This window comes from Dermacentor andersoni, chromosome 8, assembly GCF_023375885.2.
Source record: "Dermacentor andersoni chromosome 8, qqDerAnde1_hic_scaffold, whole genome shotgun sequence".
NCBI classification, from domain to species: domain Eukaryota; kingdom Metazoa; phylum Arthropoda; class Arachnida; order Ixodida; family Ixodidae; genus Dermacentor; species Dermacentor andersoni.
Window position 1 is genome coordinate 122,483,485 of NC_092821.1, and position 21,744 is coordinate 122,505,228.

A 21,744-nucleotide genomic window follows, 5' to 3' on the forward strand; every position below is an offset into this window, starting at 1 on the left:
GCAGTTTAATTAATCTTTGTATTGTGTGTACAGCACAGTTGCTGATCTGTATTGTGAATTTCTTTAAATCCTTCAGTGGGTGTCGCTATTGTGCATTTTTGTATTAAGTTCTCAATTTTGTCATACCATGGAAAACCTCTTGATGTATTTCTAATATCACTGTATGTTTGTGTATGTTAGTAACTTCTGCATTGTCTTGACCTGGAACATTTTGTTGATTTGTGTTGTGCATTCTAATAGTATGTGAATTCTTGGCATCCTTATGCCACGGAAGTGTGCAATAAAGCTTTGAAGATAATCATTATCTGTTGCAGTTTTTTTATTTATTTCGTCTCATCTATTCATACCAGTAAACGCTGCGCATGGCGTGTACCGTCATTTGCAATCGGTGCAAGCAAGCATCTTTGCATCGCAGTTTTGGCCAAAATAGAGAAAGAGTAAATTTCAAACGCTGGAAAATTCATTTCGCTTAACGGGCGCGTCCTGGGTTAACGAGAAGAGTTGCGGAAGTAGCCTTTAGAGTCCACACAGTCCACATGCCGCATAGGCTTCGACGCGCGCCTCCCCGCAGTCGCCGATCACAGCGCCGCCGCTACTTTTGCTGCCGCGATAAGTCGCCCAAGGAGCGCGGTCGTTCCACAGCCTATTCTAGTACACTGTAAATGAAGTTTGGAGCAGCCGCCGCAACTAGCGCTCGCAGCCGACTCGGGTGGAGAAGAGGAGAGAGGCCGGAACCAACTTCTCGCGGCAGACATCTAGAAAAGGAGGCATTGCTCTTGCCTTGATTTTACCCATCAAACAGATAACCGCTGTCTGGCTATTTCTACCCGCTTAAAGGTCTATTTTTCCTGCACTGTCCCTAAAGCCCAATGCTTTGAAAAAGTCCACCCCGTTGCTTTGAACTGTAGGGTGAACGTAAGCTGTCTTCTCGTGTACTCAATTTGACTATCCGTGTACGAGGGATGAGTACATGCGCTATACTTGACCCCACAATCGCAGGGCCACACCATGCTGCACATTGCCCGCAGGCTGGATAGTTGTGATCTTGTGCACATTGAAGCGGCGGCCCAACTTCGACATTTCGCTGGCATAGATGTCAAGAAGAGCTTGCAAATCGTGTGGATCCTCCGTCATCAGTATGAGGTCGTCTGCATAGGCCAAGCCTGGGATGCGTCTGTTTTCGCCAATTCCCGTTGTGCTGTACTTCAGGCCGAAACCCCGAGCTGATTGTACGAGTGCTTTCTCTACTCCTGACACGTACAACAGATATAGGATTGGCGACAAGGGCATCCGTGACGCAGACCTCTGCCTAACTTTGACGTATTTCGTTTGCACGAGGCTGAATTTGTCGCGACCGTGTTCCCCAGGTACAATCGCTGAACGGTTGGTTGACTGCAGAGCCACTGGCAAGCCCAAGGCCGACAGCAAAAAAAATAAAAAAATATAAGCGGTGCCATCTTTCGTATTCCTACGTAAATTTCAGTTGTGTAAGGCACTGTCCCATCTGTAGTGTGCTACCACAACGCATCAGGGAAAAAAAAAAGGTGAGAGTACTTCTAGTTTTGCACAATTACCTGTTCTTTGATGACACTTGTGGGAACAACCGCGTTTGCGAATTGGCGCGTTATAACGTTATCTCAAAATGCGAGATAAAAGTTGCCGTAGTCTCGCAGTGATCGCAGATCCACCTATTTGTGCGTTCGGTGAACATTGCTGCTGTTCATTTGCGCTTCCATTAGTTTAACAGATATTGAAAAGCTTCGCCTATAAGAATGGAACGCGATAGCATTTAAGGATCCCTGACCGCTCCTCACGCTTCCTCGCAACTACAGTTTTAGGGAAACGCTGGCGGCGAACGCTATGCACGAAGGTGAGCTTTCTGGTTGAAACGCGGCCTCTTGCGTGGGCCGATCCCGGTGGTAGTGGACAATTGCGCCAAGAAAGTTGCACAATCTTCAGGTTTTTGTTTCGCACCTTTAATAGTTAAGTCTGAGAAGGTTTACCATAAAACGCATGCGTTGTCGGCGTTTTGTTTCATGTGATTTGTTTGTGGGCTGTCATTCTCAAAATTCCGAGGAACCACTTTGTCAAGAATGTAAGACAAGGTGTGAGCAGCTTTAGTGATAGAATGGTGTGGCAATATAACCCACATATACCGCATGCCATCTAGCAAAGCGTAGCATATACATACATGCTTAAGTGTATATGGAAATTTTCTCTAACGGACAAAGACACCAGATTTTTTGCGACACGGGTGCCTTGACGCTGTCACATTGAAAGAGCGCCACTGTTGGTAATGTGCAACAAGCGTACGCTTAGTCGCTACAGAAAAAGGGTGGCACCTCCCACGCATATGCACTGAATTGTTGGTGCTGTAAATGCTGTCTCGTAGAAATTTTTTTTCTCCACCTTTAGGAGATGACTATAGGTTACGCATCTCTTATGTAGAGGTCACGGGATAGTTGTACTATTGTGCTGAACAGTGGTCACACACATGGCAGCATTTATTTCCCTTCCTCATTGCTTGTGCTGACCACACCGGATGGAGCATCAGCACTTTCCATTTGTTGCACTTGGATAGGGACAGTCTATTTCCTTCACTTAAATCTTCTTAGCAGCTCTTATGTGTGAGCTGTGAAGTTATGTCATGTGTGCGTGGTGAACGAGCACGTAAACAAACTCACTTCTCTGCTGCTGTCGTTTACGAGCACTTTCATATGCAAACATATTGTGAGCACAATATTTGCATCTCATCTGTACATATCACCATCAACTCATCATCATATCTGTACATATAATCATCAGAGCCATGAATTCCTTGTCACCGTGGCGCGGAATCTTGGAGAATCTTGAAGTTCCTCAGAAGTGGTGGAGGTTGCTTCTCGTTCCCCAAGTCCTCTCTCCGTTTCTCACTGGAGCTCCTCTCAGGTCGTCACATTAACCCACTGTGTGCTGCAATGTCATGACCCGCCTTGTACAACTGACGCCACCATCTCTGCCCAGTCTTCTTCCGCCTGGACAATCAACAGCCCCCAACCAACGACCCCCAAATATTCGCAGGCTTACGTGGTGAGGATGTTGAAGACTGGCTCGAGAACTACCATCGAGTTGGTAACTAGATATGACCATTCTCATAAACTTCGCAACATCCCTTTCTGCCTCTCTGGCATCGCTAAAAGTTGGTTCTGACTTCCCTGACTGGACCACTTTCACGCAGAAGTTTCTTCCTATCTTTGGCATTCCTGCTATTCGCACTGAAATTGCAAACAAGAAGCTCGACCAGCATGTTCAACTTTCCCGGGAGTGTGACTGGTGCACGAAAGTTTTAGTTTAGGTTAGGTCTTGTAGTCATGGAATGCCAGTCAGCCAAAACAAATGCCTAAACTATAATAATAATAATAATAAACTGCCCCAGCCGCATCTGAAATAGCTCTGTAGGCCAGCAGATATGCATGAATGTCTCAGTGTTTGTCTGAGTTGTGTATCAGAAACTGTTGGTCTATTGTTAGTATGGTCATATATTGCAGCTTTGCCACTTGCTCTGGACTATATGTGTAGCAGTGTGGTGTACTCTGTACATTTCATTCTTGCATAGACGTGTGGCTGCAATGAACGTTTTTTGAAGTGGATAGCTTTTTCTTTGTGCCTTTCGTCCATTTTCATTGTTAGTTAGAGATCTGTGATAATTGGTGGTCGTAATTGGCAAGGAAAACATTCATTCGTTCTCTTTTGTTCTTACGTTCGCTTGTTCCCTTGTTCATTCGTTCGGCCTATTCACTTACATTGACAATCATCGCCTATGGTTTCTGCACAATTTCTTTCACACAAGTTCACACTCTAATTTGCTGAAGAAGGGGTCAGCAACGTCACCAACAAAAGTTTAGGGCTTGCACTCTTGTTTGCTAAGAATGTGGAAACTTCAAAAGGTCAAAATGCGTCTTTGGTATAGTGTTGTCTCTCTGCTCTTATTGCAGCAATCAATTTCTTGTTCTGGTGTTCATTACATGGTGTTCTTACTCATAATTTATTACACTATCTCTTCTTTATTGCACTTAAATGCCTGAAGTCTCCCGTCACCTTTTGGAAGCTGGGATTATGACAATGAGACCGGCTGATATCAACACAGCAAAGGCTGACATTATGTTGCCACATCATATGTGTTTCTCCCCTCCTCCAACCACACCAGCCATGTCATGCAAAATTTCTCTATATTAAGGTGCCTTGCCACTGTTTGTTAGGCTAATTTTATCTCGACAGTTCATCTAATTGCCTCCATGGAGGCAATTTTTTCTTCCCTTCCCATTATCTTGTCGAAACACCTTAGTCTTCCCTTTTTTAAATGGGTTGCAATGCTTGCAGTCTAGGATGTTGTCATTCCAGATTCTCTCTCCTGGTAATTTTACACATTGGGAGCGGCCCGTTTCGGGCTAGGAAACTAGCGTGACCTAATGAACCGCAATAAAGTTTTTCCATCCATCCATTCACCTCAGTGTCCTCATTCAGTCCTTTACATCATATTGAATTTTAGACTTGTTAACACTCATTTACCGTGTATACATCATTCCTCATCTTCACTTTAGGTACCTACAAGTAAATGCTTTTATGCTTTCCTTGTCTTTATTGTCACTTGTCTTTGTGTGGTTGTTAACAACAAATACTTGAACCCCTTGGCTCCCCCAATTCTCCTCGCTCACTGACTGCAAATGTCTCGACTTTGGTTGCTTTGATGCCTCAGTTAACACTCGAGGGTCTGTTGCGCACTTGCCTACTTCTAAGATTACGTGCTACGTACAGTGCAGTCCACTTATAGTGATACCACATATAACGATATATTAATCATAACAATGTCTTAGCGTATCCACTTCTGTATTAAGGCTATGTGAAAAAACCCATGTATAAGAATATGTTAGGACCACATGTCAAATATAACAATCAAAGCTTTTCCTTCTGGACGGTGTTTTCAAAGCAGACTGAGCTTGACATTTGCGTTGCTAAGTTCCCTTTAAATAAGCGATGTCAAGACAGGGAGAGAAGGTTGCCTATGCAAGCTAATATCTGCCAGCATTTCCGCACAGCGCATCTAACCTGTGCAGCAATTGCAAAAGCTGTGGTGACTTTGCAGTTAAGATTAACAGCGCAACACATTTGTTGGCAATATAACCCCAGGACAAGCAAACCAATTCTAAACTATGCCTCGGCACACTCAAAACTAGTGAAAACTAGTGAAACTAGTTCCGCACTTAGAAAGTCATGCCACCACCTCGCCAATCTGACCTTTTTGTAACAACTCAATTGTCTAGAGAAGGCCGGTTTTCCTAAATCTGTTATTGTGTCAATATGTGAAGGGCTAGTGAAGAAAAAAAAATGGGGGGGGGGGGGGGGAAAGCACCCCAAACACTGATTGAAAAAGTTAAAAAGTACGCAATCATCCCTTATGTACATCAAATGGGGCATGGGTTAAAAAAGACAGCCATGAAATATGGTGTTCAAGTAGTCTTTGTAGTAAAGAACTTAAACAAGATTTGCAATCTTTTCAATAGACCTAAACAGGCGTCCAAAGCTACATGCCGTGTCAAACACCCGGGGCAGCTTGTGACATGCTCGGTGGGAGTGGTCTACGTCATTCCACTTCCGTGCGGCAAAAAGTACTTTGGGCAGACGGGATGCTGCCTTAACATCCGCCTTAGGGAGCACCAAGGTGCGATCAGGAATGAAACAGGTTCTAATCTGGCCGCCCATTGTAGAGTTTGCTCATGCAAACCCATGTTTGAACAAACGGAAATATTGTATAAAAATATGAATCAAATCAACCGCGAGATTGTAGAGGCCTACATCATGCATGTTAACTCAGGCGCTTCTATCAGACTCTATCAGACTTCTATCACCAGGATAAAGAAATTGATTTTTTGAATGGCAAGATAGGCTAACACCCTTGTAAACGTCACTTTACATGTGTTTACATGTTCTGTATATTATAGTTCTGTTGCTTGAAAAAATAAACCAGTTGTTAGTCTGCGCTCGTATTGTGTACTTCCTCTTGTCCTTCGTCCGGTAGGGGCTGCCCACCCATAGGAACATGCTGAAACAAAGCCTCATACCTGTAGTCATACCTGTGAGGGGTGCTGGCAAGCAATCCCAGGTCTAGGTTCAATGCACGTACTAGTGTCATGTAAATATCAGTATTTCCGAATAGTGGTTTTGAATATTTTGCTATTTGATGTCTGCCCTAAAAAACTTTAGTGGCGATTTAGTGGTAAATACGAGAGAAATGCATTGGGGCATCACTTTACGCCTCTTTGAGCTCCCAGATGCACAATTCAAATCTCCACGACATTACAAAGTGTTGTTCAGGAGCTTACTCAACACGTCCTGCCTCTTCAAGGAGCACAATGCCACTAACGGTTCTCCAGAGTAGACCACCATCAGCCGCACTACATATTTATGCACATACATCCTCTTTTAAGCTCTCTCATCCCCTTTCTACCTCTACCTCGTGATCGGCTTTCTACACTTTACACAAATACACACTCTTACACTTTGATGCTCCTAATGCCAACACATTAAAAAGAATGTTTGATTTTGCAAACTGCAATAATCGGTTCTCTATATTTAGCTTCGTTGCAATACAGCTTTGTTATGCAGTGAAGCATTTCTGCCATACAGTGAAGCATGCCAAATGTGGAAAGAGGCCTAGTACACGTTCCTTATACATGTGTGCACCTCCTTTTCCAGTCACATTATGAACACCGAGCCGTCTAATCAGAATAAAAGCTATGGTACGGCACTATCTTCTGTTTACACTTCCTCTGGTCGTTGCAATATTCTATCTTTTCAATTTATGAATCATTTCACTCTTGCATTCTTGGTGATCTTTTTTTTTTTTGCACAAAGGCAGTTGCATTATGCTTTCCCATTCATCAACTTCTTTGTACCTTTGAGATTTAGTTAACGATTTCTACTGCACTAAGTTTTGGTCTCGTTCTCCCACAGAACAAGTCCTTAATTCCGACATGCAATAGTTCCTATGCATATGAGCAAATATTGAATAGCATAATATTCGATCGAATACTTTAATATATTGAATATTCACACAAGCCTAGTACATTGAAATACCTATAGTTTTGATTGAAGGATAACTTAAACAGCTCTGTTAGTCCCGGCAAAGTCATATGTATTGAAAGCTAGAAAAATTACTGAGAATTCGAACTACAAAAACCATAATGGTTATTTCACTGCTGCAACGTGACGTGTGCAATGACACATGCGCTAGGCCACACCTCTAATGCATAGGGCAAATAATTGGTGGTATATTAAAGTTACAAAATGGGTGCTAAGGAAAGCAAAGCACAGTCAAGGACGGCAGAAAGTTAGGCGAGATGATGAAATTAAGAAATTTGCAGGCACAGCTTGAAATTGGCTAGCGCAAAACAGGCGTAATTGGAGATCGCTGGGAGAGGCCGCCAAGGATCATTGTGATGGAAACAAACTTACTGTTTCCGTTGGGCCCAGGATCCTTTTAATAACAACATGGCAGATGGGAGCTTTTTACATGCAACACAGACTTTATACAGACACGATACAGACAATTTACATATACACGGACTAGAATTCGGAAGTCATTTGTCCTATATAAGGACGTGCCTAGCACTCCAGCCTCATGACTCGCCGGTGTGCGTCGTCGTTGCGGTGACCATGACGGTTGTCATTGCGTAGTGCGTCACTGCGTCATCTGACACTTGAAGACAGCTGGTGTGTTGCTTGTGACGGCCACGTCTTCCACCATCATCATCACGCCACACCTTGTTGCAACGTGGAAGCAGGGGAACAGCAGGCCGGCAGAACACCAGGCGATTGCTGTAGCTGGCCCATAACACCTGGCCTGTAACGCCTCGGCCGCTAGAATGTTGGGCTCGGTCAGCAGACAGGTGGCTCAGGTGCCCCGGTGCCCAGCAGAAAGCACTGCACCAGGCCGCTTTAACGCCAGGCCGCTGGTACACAGGAGAGCTCAGCCACGAGCCGGATCTCCGACCAGGTCCGCACAGTAGCAGGACACCCGGGTCGCCAGTCATCGGGCTCGCTCAGCAGGCAGGTAGCTCAGGCGTCCCGGTCCCCAGCAGGAAGCACTGCACCATGCCTTTGGTACGCAGGAGAGCCCAGCCACGAGTGGTATTTCCAACCATATCCGCACGGCAGCAGGACACCCGGTCGCTGGTCATCGAGCCTTGAACTGCCATTCTGCCAGCTGCCGTTTGAGACTTCCGCTTGCTCTCACACTCTGCGCGCTCTGCATGCCGCTTCCTTGTTGGTGGCACGTGGTCTTCTTCCGCAATCACCATCACCAATTCTCTTCTTGTTGCCACAACACAATCATCATTCCAAGGTGGTCTTGTCACCACCACACGCCACTATCCACATTATCACAATCATTGAAGAGCGGTACATACCATGTGACCCAAGTTGGTGTCAAAAAGGTTGATTGAAAAGTGGCACACAAAATGCCACATACCCAGTGACCCAACTTGGCTTCAAAGAGGTTTGTTGAAAAGCAGCACGTACCCAGTTAAATTAATTAAGTTATGGGGTTTTATGTGACAAAACCACAAGCTGATTATAAGGTACGCGATAGTGGGGGAGTCCAGAAATTTGGACTATCTGGGGTTTTTTAACGTGCACCTAAATCCAAGTACACGGGTGTTTTCACATTTCGCCCCCATCGAAATGCGGCCACCAAGGCTGGGATTCGATCCCGCGACCTCGTGCTTAGCAGTCGAACACCTTAGCCACTAAGCAACCACGGCGGGTACACATACCCAATGTTACATGCTCAGTGACCCAAGTTGGACCAACAGTTGGTTTTCAGCCCAGTTACCTCAGCACAGCAGCCAGATGCTCTACCCATTTAGCCATAGACTACTCAGTGACTCAAGTTGAAAGGAAAAAGGTTACACACACTCGGTGGAGTTCTTAATGCTATTGCATTAAAAGTGAACTTTGGCAAGCAATTTAATGTGTTGGGCAGGTAACTGATGGTCTGTCTATTGGGGATACTGAATGGGTACCTATACAGCTGATGTGCAATTGTGGACAGCAGGCAGTGTGACGAATTAGAAAATTTGAAAGCATAGGATGGTATCAGCTGGTCTAAGGCATGGAGCGATTGGGGATCCTACAGTGGGCATTAAATAGTCTAATGGCGATGACCTTAGAATCTTGCAATCACTCTGCATTAGTTAGACTCTGCCAGTAGCTTTAAATGCACGAGATGAAAAAAAAGTCAGAGATACATTCTGCTGTCGTAAATCTTGCACAGAAAAAGGTTGCCCTGCTTTCGAGTATTTAATGTAGATTGCCCCTTGTAGCTCTTCAAGAATGCTGAACCAAAAGGGTTATGTTGTTCCATGGCTATGAATTGTAAAGTGCCCCTACATTTATTCTATTGGATTTACCTCTTGTTCATGATGCTGTAACAGGACTGCAATCACTTCAATTATTTTCTGCAGGCCTCACAAATGCGATAAGCCTAGCTGAAAGTATCACTGCCAAAATGGCATGCCACGCCCCTTCCAAGGTCATCGGTCAGGTTGAAGTTGGCACGCAGTGCAGCTTGCCTCTGGCTGACAAGTCTGTTGGGTGCTCCTTCAGAGCAGGCAGCGAGTCGAGGAGTGTGCAAACAACAGAGACTGTGGATCAGTCAAGCTACACCTCAGGTGGGTTGTGACCAGCACTTCTCTTACATTTGCATGCTTGTGTGAGTTTGCGGTAAATAGCCAAGGCTGCCTACTTGGTACGATTTGCTCAAGTGTGTATGACATTATTATGCTGAGGACATGTTCAGAACTTCTCTTTCCGGTACAGCCTTGATAGTAGGCACTGGTTGCTGCACCATTTTGTGACGCTTTGCGCTGTCGTTGCTGTCAGCACGTGTCAGTCGCATATTGTCAATTGTACTTTTCTTATCGCCTGTGATTCGCATTGTGGTTCGCTTCAGCTGCATACCGCAATGCTAGGCTCAGCCGCTTCAACAACCGATTGCCTGCCATAGTTTCATTGGCAGCTGCTACCGATGACGCTGACACTGCCTTCGTCGTCCACCTCGAACTCGACAATGGCTTTGAAGTGAGGAAATTATAGCAGATTGACTATGGAAAAGAAGTCCACGAGGCAAGTGTAAAGTGGCCGATCGCAAGTGGACATAACAAAGGAATTTGAAATCTCGAAGCAGACAATATCAGACTACCTAAAGAGAAGGTGAATATTTTAGAAGCTGCTGAGAAATCTGCAGGATCCCAACAGAAGAATGTCAGTCAAAATGCCCGCCTAAAACGTGACGAAGCTATTCTGATGTCATTGAAAGCCATGATTGCCAAGCGAGTGACGGTGTTCGGTGATGTTTTAAATCAAAAGGCAGAAACCCTGGCGCTTCTGATGAACATTGGGGGTTTGAAATTTACTGATGGCCGAGTTTGAAATGTTAAGGAGAGAAACAATTTAAGGGCCCCTCACCAGGCCCCATAGGAAATTTTGGTTATGTGCTAGAAGCAGTTATGTGTCCTCTAGGGAGTGTTCTGCTGCAAAAATTTTTCAAATCGGCTCATCAATAGCCAAGACAGAAATATTTCAGTGCCGCGAACCCATGATTTCAGGAGGTGAGCTCCAGTGCCAAGCAATACACTCTCTTCACTCGCCCTGTCTAGCCTCCGCAAGCGAAATTCCTTCCATGCGTTCTGCAATACCGGACCTCGAGGATCATGTGACACATATGTCACGGGCTCCACCTTCACCCCCCCCCCCCCCCCCACCACACACACAAACACACACTTTTTTTCCCCAGAGCTGCGCACTTTCGCTGACCGCGTCGCACGCGAGCTGTTCTGATTGTCTGGTTTCACGCAGAGCATGATTTTGCGCGCTGTGCACAAGGACACGTGACTAGCGGTATAATTCAGTGCTACATGAATGCTGAGGCAGAACAAGTGGATTGCAGAGCATGATCACGCGTTGGAACACCGTAGAAAATAGCATCATTTCAGTACTTGCACACATGACTGAATGACCGTGGGAACGAGCTGACGAATCACGAGTACATCTCTCTTGCTTCGCTGCGAAGTAAAACAAAAAACATGCAGACATTCCGTTTATGTGTTTTATTATTTCTCTAAACTTCAATTCGTCAATTCAAGCAACAGATCACACAAATGACAGATGTTGCCTTGAATAATTCTCAAAGTCACATGTCACCACTAGTGACGTCACACTGCGGACACGAGTACAAAGGCGCAGGGGCACGAGCACGTCACCGTCCCGCTTGGAGCACAGTCGCCACTAGGGAAAGGGAAAACGGTGTTTGGATAGAAATTTCAGACGTTTCTGCAGCGCGTAGCGATGTAATTCTTTGTAAACACGATCGTTAGCACGCATAGTATGTTCTGCACTTGTCAGCTCAAAATGGCCAAGCCTGGTGAAGGGCCCTTTAAGCTTTAGGAAGATGTGCAGTAAAGGTGTCGCTGTCAACGATTTGGCTGCTGAAAGTTACTGCTGCGCTAGGCTTCAGTCATGCATGTGCTTGCCCTGTACCAACACTTCTGCAGGAACATGGAAGGCTTTGGCCTCGGCATCTCTGAATACTTGAACAACACGGAAGAATGGGTGCCAACAAAGATATTTCATTAGAAGGAGGATCACGACTATTTCGCAGCACAGTAAACCGAAACTAATACGAGTGTCGCACGATGCACTTTTGATCATGATCAAGCCCGTTCCAGATCGAATTTCTCTGTTGCGATTGGCTCCTTTGCTAAAGCTGCGCGAGGGAGCCAATCGTGGTCATGAAGTTCTATGTGGATCGGGCTCGAACGTGATGGAAAGTGGGCATGTAACACCTGCATTGGCCCATTTCGTGAATAAGGTGCTTCTACAAATGGTGCATGTTTTTATGTGGTCCAGTTATTTACAACACTTATATTGAATTGTGCCCTATATCAAAGTGGTCAGTGTGTTTTTGTGAGTTCAATATAATTGGTTTTGAGTGTACTAGTATTAAGGTTGATACATATCTCTACAAACTAAGGTTTCTTGCAGGAGTGAGATTGGATACAAGAGATGAAAGAGTATATTCGAACCAAGACATGCTCGTTGTGCCCAAGAGGAAAAATTGTACCCAAAGGGAGAAATTTGTTCAAAAAGCAATGTTATAAACATAATCAAGAAAACAAGGGTGTCCATTCTTGAGCTGAACTGAGCAGGACAAGACTGATGACTAAGGAATGAGGCTGAAGACTCATTTAAAGAAAGCGATTCAATAGTACTAACAGTGGTGTACCAAGAGTTTACTGTGCAGAGAGGAGGCTTAATTGTCCTTTGTCTTGCCATCTTACGTTAAACCAATGTGACCAAAGTGAAGTATGGTAATAGAATTCCAGTGATCTCTTCCTGCCATGCATGCTTGTAGCAAAGAAATTTAATTTCCTCCATGACACTGTAAATCTTGGTTATTTGCCGTAAGTGAAGAATGAGCCCGATATTAAGATTTTGTAGGATATTTCCTATAATTTTGTGTTGCAAACAAAATTATGTGTAATTGGCTGATCCATTTACTTTTTATGCTTCTGTCAGCAGAAAGGCATCACGACTTCTCATTAACAGTCAAACACGAGGACTTGCAGCAGAGCCGCCTCAACCATTGTGACTGTTCTGGCTATGTGACTTCCAGCCTGCCCGCTCTTGTTATACACAAGCACACGGGTGAGAAACCACACGATTGGCACTTCTCTCGTCAGAGCTTTTCGCACAAGAATAGCTTTAAGTCACAGCACTGCAGGTTACTCGTGTGAATTGGTGCATTAGTATGTGGAATCACAATACTGCAGGGCCCTGTTGATACGTCCCTCACTGTTACATTTTCTCTGCTGCTACATCGCCTTTTCGTGGTCCCAACATAAATTTCACTGACTCCACATATTAGGTTCCCCTTTGATACATTGCCATTCTGCAGTGTTCCGCACCTAATGTTGAATTTTAACGTGGCGATCACATAAATGTAGCCGTGCATCCTGCCAGTATGTTGCCAGAAGCAACTGGCACATTGCAATAAGTGAGCTACATGTTTTGTGTGACCAAAATTGCACAAGCCAGGTGCTGCACAAGCAAATTGGGAGAAAGCTTGCACAAAGCAGTTGGTGAAGCATCCAAAGAAGTGTGCAACGATGAACACCTATAAGTACCACGCATAGTGGGCCCGATACATGGAGTGAGGGGCTCCATTTATTTTGAGGACTGCAAGGGTCTTATATGCATTGCGTACTCGCCACTCCTCTTTATTCAGTTGTGTTATGCGGTGAAGCATGTGCAACATATTCCAGTAAAAAACGAGAAGAAAGGGGGTTAACCGAGGGGCCCGATTTTTATTAGTCATATCATGAGTGGTTGTTGGCTTCTCATGGTATTCCAGTAAAGTATATCAAGAGTTGAAAGGGGCAACTGTCATGGTACATTGAATGTGTCTCCTAGTTATACACGTGCACACTCAGTGTCCCGTCACAATGTGAGCGCTGAGATGTCTAATGGCTATACTGACAGCCATGCAGAGCTGCTTCTGACATTGCTGTGGTGATTTGCAGCTTTTCTAGAGGCTGTTATGTTCTTCTTACGCGGTCCCTCGGTCCTATATGAAATATAGGATGCGGTTCCTCTATATGAATATCCAAATATTTGCACACTGCAAATAAAAAGAAAACTGATCATTGACTTTAGCATCTGTGTTCTTTTTTTGCATTCTATAATACTAATTTTGTTTCATCTGTACAGCTTCGAGGCCTTCTATTTCTCCATCAACAGCCAACGGTGATGATTCACAGCAGGGTTGCCTCCACCAAGATCATCTCGGCAACCATAAGGCTGATGAACTGTTTCATCTGGAAGAACATGCCAGGGTCCACACTAGCGAGCGTCCGTTTAAGTGCAATTTGTGCCCTCACAGCTTCTCAAAAAAAGACACCCTGCAGAGACACTTGTACGTCCATACGGGTGAGCGACCATTTCAGTGTCCTTCATGCCTTCAGAGATTCTCACAAAAGTTCAAGGTCAAGGAACACCTGCGCACCCACACAAGCGAGAAGCCATTTCAGTGCCCTTCATGCCTTCAGCGCTTCTCACGAAAGACCTACCTGAAAACCCACCTGCGCATCCACACAGGTGAGAAGCCATTTCAATGCCCTTCATGTCTTCAGAACTTCTCACGTAAGTCCAGCTTGAAGGAACACCTGCGAACCCACACGGACGAGAAGCCATTTCAATGCCCTTCATGCCCTCGGAGCTTCTTGCGCAAGTTCAACATGAAGAAACACCTGCACATCCACACTGGCGAGAAGCCATTTCAATGCCCTTCATGCCTTCAGAGCTTCTCACGAAAAGCCCACCTGAAAGCCCACCTGCGCACCCACACACGTGAGAAGCTATGGCAGTGCCCTTCATGCCCTCAACGCTACTCACATAGATCCAGCATGAAATACCACATGCGCACCCATACAGGCGAGAAGCCATTTCAATGCTCTTTATGCCTTCAGAGATTCCCACGGGAGATCGACCTGAAAACCCACCTGAGCACCCACACAGGCGAGGAGCTATAAGAGTGCCCTTCATGCCTTCAAAGCTTCTCGCATAAGTCCAACATAAAGTAATACCTGCAAACCTACACAGGTGAGAAGCCATTTAAATGCCCTTCATGCCCTCGGAACTTCTCTCACACGTCAAAAGTTGAGGAAATGTCTGCACACCCATGCATGTGAGAAGCAACTTCACTGCCCTTCATACACTCGGAAATTCTTGCTGAAGAGTGCCAGGAAGCAACACCTGAACATTCATACAGGTGACCAAGCATATTGTTGCACCGTCTGCACCAGATTCTTTGTGTGGGCAGATTACTTGAGCAGACATAAAAAAAAAAAAGAAATACAGCGCCACGATACTGCAGAGTAGGTCAACAACTATGTTGAACTAGAGTTTCAGTTAGAAATCTATAGACATGGAGCATGATCCAGGGTGTTGTGCTGCATCAGGTAGCACAAGTGTTCCTATATGCTCTTAAAGGGACCCTAGAACGCTTTTTCTGGTTCACCATATTTGCTCAAGATCTACTCTCAGCGTGGCATAAAACAAAGAGCAAAAGAAATGATTTAAATCGACTCACACAAATCCATGTTATCATTCATAAAGAATTCAAAATACAAGCAAAATGAGAGTTAACCTCAACCTCCATCAGAATTTTAGCTGCTCTAAATTCTACATTTCACTTTGCCATGACTTCATGTAGTGACATCAGTAGCAGCAGGGCGTTAGCAAAAGCCCACACACCACGGTTGCCAGGCCTTCTCAGCCTGTTCATGTCGTACCCACAGCCTTCACAATCTGGCGGCTCGCTGTCTAATCTGGGTGCATAATTCTCATGATTGCAACATCTTGCCCATGGCTGTGTGTTACCTTAAATGGTACTTGTACTTGTTTAAATGGTACTTCTTTGCAGCAATTGATTGTTTAAAGAGTTTACTTGCCCCCTCTCTGTTTCATTAAAACACCAAATAAATGTCTGTGTTTCATGAGTATTCATTGTCTGTTCTTGTTGGTATTTTAATACTTGCATGACTGCATGCAGTGTAGTGATATTAGCATTTTATTGTATTGGGGGCTCCAAGAGAAGTTAAGTGATGACCATTGAAAGTTCATTATTAGCACTGAATGCACTTGTTATAACAGATACACACGAGTAATTTAAGTCTTGACTCAATTGTCAGGTCCCCATGCCTACTTCATTCCTACATAAGCACTAATGCGACTTATATCTGTAGAAATATCTGTATGAAATTACAATTTGACTCGAACATATAACAACAACTGCACTGTATAAAACATTATTGTACAGCAGATAAGAAAATGGGTCCATGCTTTTTTCTTTTCAGCACTAAAAAAATTCTTCACAATTTACATTTGTACCAGTCTCTGATGGGAGAGTTCCTGAACAATGAAATCAGTGCACATGACATATCTTTAGGATACCTAACTCATAGAATTAGCATTGTTTTGATTAAGGGTGTGCAAATATTCAAAACCTTCGAATAGGCATTTCATAAGTACGTATATTTTTCTAATAACCTTCTTATATTTAATATGTTGACTGTGCATAATCCAACATCAAATTAGCCCAGAAATACAATAAACTTTATCTCCATGCACATAGTATGACATAAAATATGTGAACTTCTGTAGTTGAGAAGGCTGTATAGGTTGTTTCGGGAGACGGACATTCCCAGCTATACAGTGATCATTTATGCCATGAATGCAAGATATGCAAGAAACTTCTCATTTGTTCCTAATGCCCAATGTGTGCTTTTTATAAACAATGCTTCATACTGTGCCATGCAATGACAGAAGCTTGCTAAGTTACGAATACTAGGATGTGCACATTGTTTTATAGCAATTTTGAAAATGGCTGTTAACTCTATCTAAAGGTATTCGAAATGCATTTCATATTTGATTCGCTTCAGGACTATTTCATTTTTAGCCGATTCAATCTCAAAAATTGCTGATTGCATACCCCCAGTTTTGATCTCTGTGCTGGGCAACATTGTACCCACTTGGAATAAACAAACATGGGAGCATTAAGCAGTGTTCTTTGCATTTGTGATAAGGAATTCACACTGAAGGATTCCACACCACCATTTTGGTGCCTCTTAGGCCTTCATACTTCTGCATGTTACAGCCACCCCCAAGAGGCACCCGCACCAAGAAAATTTGGAGAACGCTTAAGCTTTGCCTTTAAGACTGGAACGCGATAGCATTCAAAGATCTCTGACTGCTTCTCACGCTTCCCGGCAATTGCCGCATATGTAACCGTAATGTTTACCGGGAAACGCTCACAGCGAACACTGTGCACGAAGGCGGGCTTTCTGGTCGAAATGTGACCTCTTTTAGGGGTCGCAATGCGGCGGAGGCGAGCACCACCTGGAAGTCTTTCGAGAAAGCGGGCGCACTGCTCCATGGATTCTGGGATATTTACGTGCCAGTGTGTGCAAATGGCAGACGCCATCTCTGGTCTGCGCATTGTAGAAATGATGGAAAATGGGTTTGTTTGAGTTTTTGCATAACAGAATTATGTTTTCTCGTATATTCAAATTGCAATCCAAGAGCTATCATGTCTAGGTGGTGTGTAAGTTGTAGTTTACAATTTTTCCACATAGCTTGAGAAATTCAGTTCACTGAATTCCTTGCGTCACATGAACAGCCTGGGTATGTGTGAGTAGAAAATCTTTTTGCTGATGCGACATCTGACACCAGGTGCTGGACGCCGACACCGGATTTTCTGCAACACGGGCTCCTTAACGCTCTCTGATTAAAATGTGAAAGTGACCATTTCAGTGCATGTTCTATTTTCAAAGCTTCTTTGTAACTTATAAACTCAAAGAACACTTTCCACACAGTTGAGCCATGTAGGTGTCCTTCATGTAGTAAGTAAAATTTTAAGTGGTAATCTACGTATGTGTGCATTCTGGTACGCAAGTGTTTCCGTATGGTCTGATATGTTGAGCTGCCGAGGTAATTCATACCATGTTTCAGCATAGTCGGAGAGGCTGTCTCATTGATTGGTGTTTTCAAACCATAACGAAACAATTTGCGGATGTTGATCTGAGGTGACACACGACACTGACAACACCATGATGCCAGTAAAGTATCATACCAGTCATGTACGTACACATTGTGGAAATTGAGGAAACGGATGAAGTGGTGCTGATTCTAGATGATCATCTTTTTGCCACCCAGACTTCCTACTGATCTTTCTAGCAGAATTTTTAGCTGTAATTCTAGCCCTTCATAAACTAAATACATCAACATGTTCCACAGTGCTTGTGAAGGATTCTCTGTCTCTGTGCTCCTGCCTCACTGCTTCTGATGACTCCTAGGTTTTGAGAGCTTTGAAATCGTTAATGCCCCCTCATTTAGCTTTGATGAGGTTGGGTTGGGTGCCAGGAGATAAGGGCCTCTTTCTAAACGAAATGGCAGATTTGTTGGCGAAAGTGTCCCTGAATGGCCCAGTCATTGAAATCCTACCGACATCAGCTTTCATCATAGAGGCAATATTTCAGAGGCAAATGACACTGCGTGAATTTCAACCCCCTTCTTTAACAAAGTCTTCAGAATTTCAGCACTTGTCACATTATTGGTAAACTCTGTCAAATGCGAGCACTTGAACTTGCAATCACTAGACTACGCTGCTGGATTACATTTCTAAATTTTTACCAACACAGAGCTGGTCTGGCTCCCTCTACCAAACTGTCCCTGTTGTGGGGAACATGAAACAATAGATCATTTTCTCATTGATTGTCAGAAGTATTCTGAATTGCAAAAAAGAGCATTAGAAACGCCATTCTGCCTTCTTAGATTAGGCTTAAATGTTCAAAATTTACTATCCTGTTGGGCCTCGACTTTTGGGCACAGTGACATGAAGGTTGGCAATGCCATTCAGGATTTTATTGCAAGGTCAAAGATTTCGACTATATAATCAGAACTCAGGGTTTTGTTATATTTCTACAAAATCCATTAGCTGTATTTTTGTTTCCATTTATGCCTACATTCTATTAAATTCATAAGCTAGAATCTATATATTACCTCCCATATACCTATTCAATTTTGTTTACAGTACTTTATCAATCTTTTTCTTATTTTTATATGGCACTACCCGGTTCTTGACCAAACCTCCAGAGTGAGTATGTGCCACTAACGTCTAAGTTCTACATCTGCCATCTTGGTCGCATTTGGACTATTGTGTAAATGTACCTTCTACATAGCCTTCTATCTGAGGTAGGTATACATATTCTACATGCATTATTGGTGTAAACATTCCCCATAGCCGCCATGGAACTTTGAAGCTGTCACAATGCGGACATTTCCACCTTGGCTCCTAGTGACGAAACATCATCTAGGCCAGCTTTTTGCACCTGTGGCTACCGACTTTGTCACAATTTCACATCGTCATATTACTGGCATGAACATTCCTGATGTTGACAATTGACTGAGCTTATATGAATGTGCCAGCACGAACGGCAGGTGGGATCCGATGGTTATATACTTGAAAATGTCCTTTCCTTCGGCGCCACTCCACTGGAGTGGTTTCGAACGCATGAAGAAGAGATCACTAACTGGGATCTTTTCAAAGAGAAGCTCTGCGAACTTTTTGGTGATCTGCTTAGCCTGCAGCGCCCTGGGAAGAAGGCCACCTGCATACGGGTGTCGCCCTAACCCTACATCTCTTACATTCTGGTTGCATTGGCACTGTCGCAAATCCACCCAGCACATGTCGGAGGAAAATAAAGTTGCGCATATTCTCCAAAAGATTGCCGATAACACCTTCTAGTTACTGGTGTTTAACAATGTCACCGGCACCTGATTTCTAACACACCATTTTAGTATGTCGAGTGCAGCGTTGGGGTGGTATGAAGCACAGGCTCTTTGCAAGAACCCAGAGTGCGGGGTTCTAGCCCGTTGATGCACGAGGAAGGCTTCCCATGACGTGCCGTGATGGGAAAAGTCTCTCCACTGCTATGCTGTGTATCTTCGTGGTGACCAATGGGCCTTGGAGCATAGGGTGGTCTCCATTAGCGTTGTCCACTAGCAAGTGGCAAAGCATATGATCACTCACAAGCTCCGAGGTCCACTCGGACTTGCACATGCACTTCGAGCAAATAGGATGCAAATGAAAATGACGTGTTGAACAATTGAAGAGTGACTATTTGTACACTAGTAAGGAAGCGAACCTGTTGTAAAATGGTCGCCAAAATAATTGTTTCGAGAAGCTTGACGTTTTGGCAAGTACAACAAATGTCAACATGCCACATAGCAGAACAAAATTCAGATTCAAGTGCCGCAGTTCACAAGAAAACGACTACTGTGTGTGCACTGCACTTGGTAGACTTTTATTCCTTTTTCCAGCTCAAACATTCTGGACTGGTCGCTTGTGAGCAGCACAAGCTTGAACTTATGAATAGCATCATCAAGCTAACCCACTGCTCTCCTGCACTTCCTTGTAACAAGCAAGAATTTAATTGGCCCTTGAGCCTACTGAAGGAAAGTAAACAAATTGCACAGATGATTACGATACTCCCTAAAGCAAAATTTGAGCGCAGCTTTATACATGTTCTCATTTCGTGATATATTGGCTGGCACAGACGATCTGTCTCATGCAGCACGTTGCAAATGGAGTGAAGTGTGGCGCGACTGCCTCGCTAATCGGGAGATCCCAAGAGGCAGCACGTCGGTGATGCGTGGGCACAATTCACAGCAGATGCCACAGACAAACCTTCACTCATGCAACACTTTGTTACCATACAGACGATGCATGCTACTGTTGCGCCATCTCTTAAGCACCGTTGCCACAGAGCCCGTCTTGAGCACCGCACTACGGTTTTCTTCTCATGCTTTAGCCATACCCTCCTCCTCGTGCTCTGTTCACTATCGTCTTTCATTTGCCGCTGCGCTCTGCATTCACTCTTTCATCCTTTGTTGTACTCATTCGTTCGGTTACAACGACGTTCGCCGTAGAAACAGGCATCTAAGAACTGCACTTTAAAAGCACCTTATGCTATGCTGCATGTATTGTGAGCACTGTTATGTAGTGCTGTGTTTCCTTTTGCTGTAAAAACTTTATGTTGCTGGTTTATATGTGTGATCTAAGAATTGCCTTATTACATTCAAATATACGTGTAGAACCATCAAGAGTCCAGATTATTATTTTACATGCTACAAGCTGCTACTTATCATATATCATATCATCAAACAAGGTAAGTAGCTTTTTTTTTTTTTCAGAAAGGTGAGTTTAATTTTATTGGCCAAAAAGATTGACATATATATTGCAAACGTGCATGTACAGCAACACAAATCACCATACATATCGTTTATAACACCCATATGAGCAAAGAAATAACACCAAGGAGTTTTCCGAATATCAATATTTATTCGATTGCATTTTACATTCCTTCAGACCAAGTTATTTTCATTATGCATTTCATGCTGCAAGGATACTCCCTACACAAATTATGTTTGCATACAGCATCTGCACGCTTATTCGTAAAACAAATTTCGACTCTATCTCTCCCTTTATAACTGATGAAGGGCTATAGCCAGTGAAGAAATTGTGCTGCTCTTCGTAGGCTCAAATTTAACATGGTTGCCTAACAGCATTACACGCTCTTATATTTTTGCACCTCAAAGAGGGAAACGGCCTATGGGCAAGGCAGGTGCATTACCTTTGCAAGTCGCAGAGCTCTACTGCATTCAGAAATTTTTAACTGTCTGCAATCTCATTCCCAGTGAACTATTGATGTCCCATTATGTCCATAGAACATCATGTTTTAGACATTGCACACATCCTACAGATACCTATATTTCTCTAAACGACATAACAAATACGTACCAAGCGTATAGAGTACGTCCCATCCAGATCATGATGCTGTAAAATTGAAACGATATCGCAGCTGGACGTAAGTGACCTCTAATAGATGTTCACTTAAGGGATGCAGGAGGTCCATAGAACATCTAGTCGGTCCTTCCTGTTCACGCTATTATGAGCTGCATGCCTGCAAGTGCCACAGCAGGTGAGCTATCAAATACAAATTAAATGCGAACAGCAGACGGTGTGGCCGAAGCATAACTGAAAGCACAGTGTGCAGCGTCGGCCAACCATCATTGTACACATGCAAGCAT

The 21,744-nt window shown here is 43.9% G+C and overlaps 1 protein-coding gene and 1 long non-coding RNA gene across 4 annotated transcripts in view; both read left to right on the forward strand.

The window, feature by feature from the left end:
* The window catches only part of LOC140219863 (uncharacterized), a 478,555-nt gene that overhangs the window by 419,511 nt on the left and 37,300 nt on the right, over positions 1-21,744 (forward strand). The window lies entirely within an intron of this gene.
* On the forward strand, positions 582-15,596 carry LOC129384310 (uncharacterized). 3 transcript variants are annotated; one of them, XM_055069584.2, is made up of 4 exons: positions 582-1,544; positions 9,501-9,707; positions 12,613-12,741; positions 13,804-15,596. In XM_055069584.2, the coding sequence occupies exons 2-4, from the start codon at positions 9,545-9,547 to the stop codon at positions 14,622-14,624; spliced, it is 1,113 nt and encodes a 370-aa protein (XP_054925559.1). In that variant the 5' UTR covers positions 582-1,544; positions 9,501-9,544; the 3' UTR covers positions 14,625-15,596. The 3 variants fall into 3 exon arrangements, with proteins under 3 accessions (XP_054925559.1, XP_054925557.1, XP_054925558.1); XM_055069582.2 differs by lacking the exon at positions 582-1,544 and adding an exon at positions 1,559-1,870; XM_055069583.2 differs by lacking the exon at positions 582-1,544 and adding an exon at positions 1,561-1,870 and having other exon boundaries at positions 12,616-12,741.